The sequence below is a fragment of the Melanerpes formicivorus genome, unplaced genomic scaffold, assembly GCF_026170545.1.
Source record: "Melanerpes formicivorus ecotype bairdi unplaced genomic scaffold, bMelFor1.0.p_v2 SCAF_9, whole genome shotgun sequence".
NCBI classification, from domain to species: Eukaryota; Metazoa; Chordata; class Aves; order Piciformes; family Picidae; genus Melanerpes; species Melanerpes formicivorus.
The window spans coordinates 15074439-15082893 of NW_027142361.1; the positions used below are offsets into that span (position 1 = coordinate 15074439).

At 51.4% G+C, this 8455-nt stretch overlaps 2 protein-coding genes across 2 annotated transcripts; one reads left to right on the forward strand and one right to left on the reverse strand.

The window, feature by feature from the left end:
• Positions 1–1283: 1283 nt before the first annotated feature.
• Positions 1284–3888, reverse strand: LOC137443430 (voltage-gated potassium channel KCNC2-like). Its single transcript, XM_068143135.1, has 3 exons — positions 3807–3888; positions 2363–3123; positions 1284–1552 (listed from the first exon to the last, which is right to left on the reverse strand). The coding sequence occupies exons 2-3, from the start codon at positions 2993–2995 to the stop codon at positions 1418–1420; spliced, it is 768 nt and encodes a 255-aa protein (XP_067999236.1). The 5' UTR covers positions 2996–3123; positions 3807–3888; the 3' UTR covers positions 1284–1417.
• Positions 3889–4250: 362 nt separating this feature from the next.
• LOC137443431 (voltage-gated potassium channel KCNC2-like) lies at positions 4251–6390 on the forward strand. Its single transcript, XM_068143136.1, has 3 exons — positions 4251–4418; positions 4551–5311; positions 6122–6390. Exons 2-3 carry the CDS (start codon positions 4679–4681, stop codon positions 6254–6256), a joined length of 768 nt encoding a protein of 255 aa, XP_067999237.1. The 5' UTR covers positions 4251–4418; positions 4551–4678; the 3' UTR covers positions 6257–6390.
• The last annotated feature ends 2065 nt before the right edge of the window (positions 6391–8455 follow it).

Here is an 8455-nt window from a genome sequence, read left to right on the forward strand (position 1 = left end):
ACTTGCACTCATAAGCCATCAGAGTATACCAAAATCCTGTACAGGTATTACCCAGCAAAACCCACAGTACGCAAGTTTGATTCAGATAGGGCTCAGGTAAGCGTCTGTTTCAGAGATGCTTAAATCAGCACACAGAAAGGTTTTGTTGCCTGGTGCTTCTCCTCCTCCTGGGATAGTATTTCCATCTCTACATAACAGCATTCCACCCAACAGCAGTTTGTAAATGATTGCTCTGTTAAGCCTGGAGTAAAAAGAGTACTACTGTACTCTAATTTAAAGTCTATGAAATTCAAAATGATAAGATGAAAACAGACAAAATATTCAGATGCGGTTCCTGAACTTGAGAAGCAAAGAGAGGTGTTGCAGATTTCCAAGCAGTTGTGTGTACATGGTTTACATTTTATACTTTAAAACCCCATGTTTAGTAGATGTCACTGTATGAGTACCAAACTGCACACACTGAAAGCTGAAATTTTCCTTTAGAATCTCAGATGAAGTAAACCTTCTTGCCAACAAAGTATTCCACTGTTTATATAACATCACTGGATGGTCTTGCTAGAATAATCTTGTGTGTGCACTATCCCCCAATAGGTTACCATGGCAACTTGTATTTGAATTGCTATAAATTTCTATTTTTAGAGATCACATTTTTAGAATAAAGAAAATCACAAATATTAAGTATAATTTCATTAATAGAAAATACCCCATTTTTATCATCACCATACTTCCCAGAAAAGACATTGCTGAAGTTAAATCAGGCAGTAATGCTAAAAAGAAAAAAAATTAACCACAGTTATCAAGAAAGTTTACTACTAAGCAGCCTTATCATAATCTAAGTGCTGTGTGAGTCAATAGCTCATGCTGTGAGGCAAAGATTGATGTTCACGGAGTTCTGTCTTGGTTTCAGGAAGCCCAGGATTTCACTCAAGTGATAGTGGGGTTAGTCATCATTTCAGCTGATACAAAACAAAAGCATATTCGCCAGAATAATCAGGAAATAATGTCTTCATTTCAGGTGTGGGAAAACCTTGAAGTGAAAGTAACATCTCTGTTCCAAACTGAAGTTACCGTAACCTTCAATTACTGTGTTCAAGAGTGCTTACTAAGTGCACTTAGTCTTTAGTCCTTACATACACATTTACTTAATGCTTTAAAACTTGACAATTCTCGAAGTTGTCTTCCTACATGAAAGATCAAGGTTCAGAGCAGCAGCCCTGAAGAAAATCAAAACACTGACTTTAAACATTGTCATTGCAGTTCTAACACCACCTTGTTCTGTATGCCTGGAGTTGGAGGCAGAATACAATCTTTAAAAACACCCACCAGAGCTGCAGTTTCTGCAGGATGAAGCTTAGCTCTGAACACTTCACAGGAATCCTGGTAAATACGCCGCAAACCACTTATTACCATTTTGTAATCAAACAATTCCAATTACAAGTTCTTTTTCTTGTATTGCAGGGAGAATTTGCTGGTGGTTACTCCTCTTGTTTGTAAATTTGAGGCAACGCTGTATGTTTCTCCCAGAGGAGTTACAACCATTTGTTCCAAAGCCCTAGGTTAGAAAGCAAACCCACATGACCACTGACAACAGCAACTAAAAGACAGCACTAAAATCCAGAAAGTAGTCAGCATCAAAATCTAAAATCCCTACCCGAACAATGGACATTACCTATACCCTCAGTGAGGGTCATCCTGAGAAATCAATGGAGGAGGAGCCAGGGTGACCCAACCACACTTTGTTAACTCAGATCACCTCCCAGTGCAGACAGAGCAAAGCTGGGAAAGGGCTGAGGTCACTTTCCAGCAATACCATCACCAGGTCACCCCAAACCCAAGACCTCCAACAGCTAGGAGAGGGATGACGGCCTACTGGTGGGGCCAGCTGCCCCAGTCCCAGACATACTTCTATGCAGGTGCTCAGAAAGGACAAGGGCACCTTGGGGCTAGGCTGCTCCTGCCTGCACACACACACACAAATTGGTCCCCCAGGGAATGCACCTCCACACCCCCAGGCCAGGAGGGTGAGTATGGCTCCCTTGGAGGATCCTCAGGGCACAAATCCCACCTCACCTCATGTACGCTCCCCTGGGGGGGGCACTGGCAAAGCAGAATCCCCTCACAGACTGACATCACCGGCAGATGTGGAGGGGACAAACACAACTACCCCACAGGGGCCAACATCACCCCCACACAGTGGCCCACCAAGGCACAGCCTCTGCATGCCCAAGCCAGCTGAGGCAAGCTTCCCCTCGACGCCCCACACATCTGCCTCCCTATGCAGGGAACCATGATGTGCACACCCCTGGCAGCCCCTCAACCTCCCCAGCTGCCTCGGGAGGGAGCGCCAACCGTCAGCGCTTACCCTGGCAGCCCGTGAGGAGTAGGGGTCCTCGAAGAGTGCCCAGATGCGGGGCTGCAGCCGCTGCCAACGCCCGCCCTTGCCTTCGGCGGTTGCCCCCACGTTCTCGATGGCCAGCCTCTTGGCAGCCAGGTCGTCGTCGTCACCATCAGGGGGTGGCTCTCCCGTCAGCAGGTTGGGCGCCTCGAAGATGTCCAGGGCCTCCTCGGCGTCACGGTGCTGGCGGTATGTCATCCAGCAGCAAGGCTCCACGTCGGTCTCGTCAATGCCCCAGAAGGCCAGCTCCTCCTCGAAGAGCGGCCCGCAGACGTCGGCAGGGCAGTGCAGCTTGCTGGTGCGGTAATAGTTGAGCACATAGGCAAAGACCCCCGGGTGCCGGTCAAAGAAAAACTCACTGGCGCCGCCGTTGCCCCGGGGACTGCAGCCGCTGCCAGGCTCCGGGCACCCGCCCGCCGGTGGTAGCGGCGGATTCGGGGGAGGCGGCGGCTCCTCGCCGCTCGGGGACTCGCTCCGGCACTCGCAGGCGAGCAGGGCCAGGCGGGTCCCTGGCAGAGTCTTCAGGGTGCTGCGGTCGGTCTCGTGCCACGTGCCCCCCACGTTGAGGATCACCCTCTCGTTGTCCTCGAGCTTCCCCATCGCTCCAGGTCGGACATGACTGGGAAAGGCTCGGGAGGCGGCAGAGGGGGTGAGGGGATAGGGGAACGGTCGCTGAGCGGGGGCACAGCCTGTCGCCGGCAGGTCCGCGGTGGACGAGCTTCTTCTGCCTTAAACGCAAACAGAAACAAGAAATCGAGGAGAAGCCTCATTAGGCATCGCCGAGCGGAGGGGAAAGCTACTCCCCGCCGCCCCTGCCTACCCCAGCGCTCTCCGTTCCTCGACCTCCTGCCGCCACGCACCTCTCGGCCCCGCGGCCACCCACCGCCGGGCAGCAGCTACGGGCAAGGCTCTCCCGCCTGCCCGCCCTGGGTAGTGCTCCGGGCGCTCTCCCCCCTTTCCCGTGGGAACAGGCTACCGAAATAGCACTGCCGCTTCTCCCGCGTGAGGATCCGCCACCTCTCCCACCCCGCTCTCCCTCTAGGGGGATGGAATAGAAAGTCTGCGGTTAATTATTTAATGGGCATCTATCTTTTATTATCGTAACAGCTTGGAGGAGGGGAGAAGGGGTTGCGGAAAAGGTTTAGAGGTTTGTCTCTTCTCCTCCCATCTCTAATGTGGAAGGGGAGGATTGCTTTTGGGGAAGAAATACCAAGCCCCTCATTAAACCGACAGCAGGCACACCCTTGGAAAGGCTGTCGGAGTGGAGCTCGGCTCGCTACTTTCTCAGACAAATCACGAACACGAGCGTGCATCGCGGGGAAAGGCCGGTGGTCCCAGCGCCGGGCTGTCCCGGGTTCCCCCCGGCTGCCCCCCGTCAACCCGTCTTCCTCCTCGCCGCCCCCCCAAATACCTTTGCAGAGGAGGGCGAGCTGCTTTTCTTCTCCAGCGGGTTTCGGCTGCGCGGGGGGGCAGACGCCGCGTTCCAGCTGCTCTCCGTGCCTCCATGCCAGGCGAGAGCTACTTGTTGGTGGGTTGGGGTTTTTTTTCGCGTTCAGGTAGCTGTTTTACCTCTCTCCATGCTCAACTTCGAAAGGCGCAAAAGCTCCCACCGCCCGCTCGCAAATCCCCTCCTCTCATTTCACAGCTGCAGCCTTTCTGCACCGGGACAGCGAGCGAGCATCGCAGGCGGCGATCGGAGTCATGGGCGGCAAGCCGGGACACCTCGGGGACCGGTGCTGCCGTATTTCCAGCGCCTGTTGGGGAAGACGAGCCCGAAGGTGGAACACGCATCTCATCTGAGGCTGAGGCTCCTCCCTGGGGCGGGATGGGGAGCCGTCATTCCGTACCCCTCCAGTCCCCCACTCCCAGGCCTGCGGGGCAGGCGGGAGAAGCGGCAGTGCTATTTCGGTAGCCTGTTCCCACGGGAAAGGGGGAGAGCGCCCGGAGCACTACCCAGGGCGGGCAGGCGGGAGAGCCTTGCCCGTAGCTGCTGCCCGGCGGTGGGTGGCCGCGGGGCCGAGAGGTGCGTGGCGGCAGGAGGTCGAGGAACGGAGAGCGCTGGGGTAGGCAGGGGCGGCGGGGAGTAGCTTTCCCCTCCGCTCGGCGATGCCTAATGAGGCTTCTCCTCGATTTCTTGTTTCTGTTTGCGTTTAAGGCAGAAGAAGCTCGTCCACCGCGGACCTGCCGGCGACAGGCTGTGCCCCCGCTCAGCGACCGTTCCCCTATCCCCTCACCCCCTCTGCCGCCTCCCGAGCCTTTCCCAGTCATGTCCGACCTGGAGCGATGGGGAAGCTCGAGGACAACGAGAGGGTGATCCTCAACGTGGGGGGCACGTGGCACGAGACCGACCGCAGCACCCTGAAGACTCTGCCAGGGACCCGCCTGGCCCTGCTCGCCTGCGAGTGCCGGAGCGAGTCCCCGAGCGGCGAGGAGCCGCCGCCTCCCCCGAACCCGCCGCTACCACCGGCGGGCGGGTGCCCGGAGCCTGGCAGCGGCTGCAGTCCCCGGGGCAACGGCGGCGCCAGTGAGTTTTTCTTTGACCGGCACCCGGGGGTCTTTGCCTATGTGCTCAACTATTACCGCACCAGCAAGCTGCACTGCCCTGCCGACGTCTGCGGGCCGCTCTTCGAGGAGGAGCTGGCCTTCTGGGGCATTGACGAGACCGACGTGGAGCCTTGCTGCTGGATGACATACCGCCAGCACCGTGACGCCGAGGAGGCCCTGGACATCTTCGAGGCGCCCAACCTGCTGACGGGAGAGCCACCCCCTGATGGTGACGACGACGACCTGGCTGCCAAGAGGCTGGCCATCGAGAACGTGGGGGCAACCGCCGAAGGCAAGGGCGGGCGTTGGCAGCGGCTGCAGCCCCGCATCTGGGCACTCTTCGAGGACCCCTACTCCTCACGGGCTGCCAGGGTAAGCGCTGACGGTTGGCGCTCCCTCCCGAGGCAGCTGGGGAGGTTGAGGGGCTGCCAGGGGTGTGCACATCATGGTTCCCTGCATAGGGAGGCAGATGTGTGGGGCGTCGAGGGGAAGCTTGCCTCAGCTGGCTTGGGCATGCAGAGGCTGTGCCTTGGTGGGCCACTGTGTGGGGGTGATGTTGGCCCCTGTGGGGTAGTTGTGTTTGTCCCCTCCACATCTGCCGGTGATGTCAGTCTGTGAGGGGATTCTGCTTTGCCAGTGCCCCCCCCAGGGGAGCGTACATGAGGTGAGGTGGGATTTGTGCCCTGAGGATCCTCCAAGGGAGCCATACTCACCCTCCTGGCCTGGGGGTGTGGAGGTGCATTCCCTGGGGGACCAATTTGTGTGTGTGTGTGCAGGCAGGAGCAGCCTAGCCCCAAGGTGCCCTTGTCCTTTCTGAGCACCTGCATAGAAGTATGTCTGGGACTGGGGCAGCTGGCCCCACCAGTAGGCCGTCATCCCTCTCCTAGCTGTTGGAGGTCTTGGGTTTGGGGTGACCTGGTGATGGTATTGCTGGAAAGTGACCTCAGCCCTTTCCCAGCTTTGCTCTGTCTGCACTGGGAGGTGATCTGAGTTAACAAAGTGTGGTTGGGTCACCCTGGCTCCTCCTCCATTGATTTCTCAGGATGACCCTCACTGAGGGTATAGGTAATGTCCATTGTTCGGGTAGGGATTTTAGATTTTGATGCTGACTACTTTCTGGATTTTAGTGCTGTCTTTTAGTTGCTGTTGTCAGTGGTCATGTGGGTTTGCTTTCTAACCTAGGGCTTTGGAACAAATGGTTGTAACTCCTCTGGGAGAAACATACAGCGTTGCCTCAAATTTACAAACAAGAGGAGTAACCACCAGCAAATTCTCCCTGCAATACAAGAAAAAGAACTTGTAATTGGAATTGTTTGATTACAAAATGGTAATAAGTGGTTTGCGGCGTATTTACCAGGATTCCTGTGAAGTGTTCAGAGCTAAGCTTCATCCTGCAGAAACTGCAGCTCTGGTGGGTGTTTTTAAAGATTGTATTCTGCCTCCAACTCCAGGCATACAGAACAAGGTGGTGTTAGAACTGCAATGACAATGTTTAAAGTCAGTGTTTTGATTTTCTTCAGGGCTGCTGCTCTGAACCTTGATCTTTCATGTAGGAAGACAACTTCGAGAATTGTCAAGTTTTAAAGCATTAAGTAAATGTGTATGTAAGGACTAAAGACTAAGTGCACTTAGTAAGCACTCTTGAACACAGTAATTGAAGGTTACGGTAACTTCAGTTTGGAACAGAGATGTTACTTTCACTTCAAGGTTTTCCCACACCTGAAATGAAGACATTATTTCCTGATTATTCTGGCGAATATGCTTTTGTTTTGTATCAGCTGAAATGATGACTAACCCCACTATCACTTGAGTGAAATCCTGGGCTTCCTGAAACCAAGACAGAACTCCGTGAACATCAATCTTTGCCTCACAGCATGAGCTATTGACTCACACAGCACTTAGATTATGATAAGGCTGCTTAGTAGTAAACTTTCTTGATAACTGTGGTTAATTTTTTTTCTTTTTAGCATTACTGCCTGATTTAACTTCAGCAATGTCTTTTCTGGGAAGTATGGTGATGATAAAAATGGGGTATTTTCTATTAATGAAATTATACTTAATATTTGTGATTTTCTTTATTCTAAAAATGTGATCTCTAAAAATAGAAATTTATAGCAATTCAAATACAAGTTGCCATGGTAACCTATTGGGGGATAGTGCACACACAAGATTATTCTAGCAAGACCATCCAGTGATGTTATATAAACAGTGGAATACTTTGTTGGCAAGAAGGTTTACTTCATCTGAGATTCTAAAGGAAAATTTCAGCTTTCAGTGTGTGCAGTTTGGTACTCATACAGTGACATCTACTAAACATGGGGTTTTAAAGTATAAAATGTAAACCATGTACACACAACTGCTTGGAAATCTGCAACACCTCTCTTTGCTTCTCAAGTTCAGGAACCGCATCTGAATATTTTGTCTGTTTTCATCTTATCATTTTGAATTTCATAGACTTTAAATTAGAGTACAGTAGTACTCTTTTTACTCCAGGCTTAACAGAGCAATCATTTACAAACTGCTGTTGGGTGGAATGCTGTTATGTAGAGATGGAAATACTATCCCAGGAGGAGGAGAAGCACCAGGCAACAAAACCTTTCTGTGTGCTGATTTAAGCATCTCTGAAACAGACGCTTACCTGAGCCCTATCTGAATCAAACTTGCGTACTGTGGGTTTTGCTGGGTAATACCTGTACAGGATTTTGGTATACTCTGATGGCTTATGAGTGCAAGTACTCATTATGCTTTAGTTAATTGTAAAGCTATGTCTAAGTAGTTTAAAAGAAAGTGCAAGAAGCACAACTAAGCACTGAGTTTAAAAGTGTCTGCAGCTACCCAGCAGGATCTACAATGGCAGCACTAGTCTCAGCTATTGTATTTCACATTAACTAAGCTTTTAAGGCCTTTTACTTTTGAGTCATAGTTGAAACATGACTCTGCTTAAAAAAAGTAATTAGTATTTGTCATTAATTTTACCCAAGGATTGTGGATTACTGCTGCACTCAGTGCAGGAACTCAAAATGGCCCTGCGATTCACAAAGATTACAGCACTATATCCTTTATTTTCTGAGAATGTTGTAAATCTGTTCAAAGGCAACAGGGGAAGTGTCTGCAAAGTTGGGAAGCTCAGCAGCATGGGAGTCAGTGTGGCCCAGGGCACTTGAGTAGACACTGCCTGCAGCACCTTTGCCTTTTTTTAGCAGCTGAAGGCATGTTGCCCAACCCTTTTGCTGTTCAGACTTCATTTGCAGGAAAGATTATAGTTACTTGGTTTACAGGGAAGGTGAAGGACTAATTCACAAGTACTTGCAAAGTTTGCTGTAAGTATTCACTGAACCCTGAATAAAGTCACAAAAGCCTTGCAGCCTAAGGCATCAATATACTTGATCCTTGCTAGTGTACTTACTAATACTGATCTCATGCTGCTTCCTCATGAGGGGAGCTGGATTGGAGTGGGGAGTGCAGTGATGTTGGGTAGAAATATGAAGTTCCCATCTACTGCTTTCACAGAATCAT

Bases quoted from the DNA above. Each gene is read 5' to 3' on its own strand.
- LOC137443430 (XM_068143135.1), bottom strand. From the start codon at position 2,995: ATGGGGAAGCTCGAGGACAACGAGAGGGTGATCCTCAACGTGGGGGGC. The intron at 1,553-2,362 runs GTAAGCGCTGAC...TTTCTAACCTAG, and splicing joins ACTCCTCACGGGCTGCCAGG to GGCTTTGGAACAAATGGTTG.
- LOC137443431 (XM_068143136.1), top strand. From the start codon at position 4,679: ATGGGGAAGCTCGAGGACAACGAGAGGGTGATCCTCAACGTGGGGGGC. The intron at 5,312-6,121 runs GTAAGCGCTGAC...TTTCTAACCTAG, and splicing joins ACTCCTCACGGGCTGCCAGG to GGCTTTGGAACAAATGGTTG.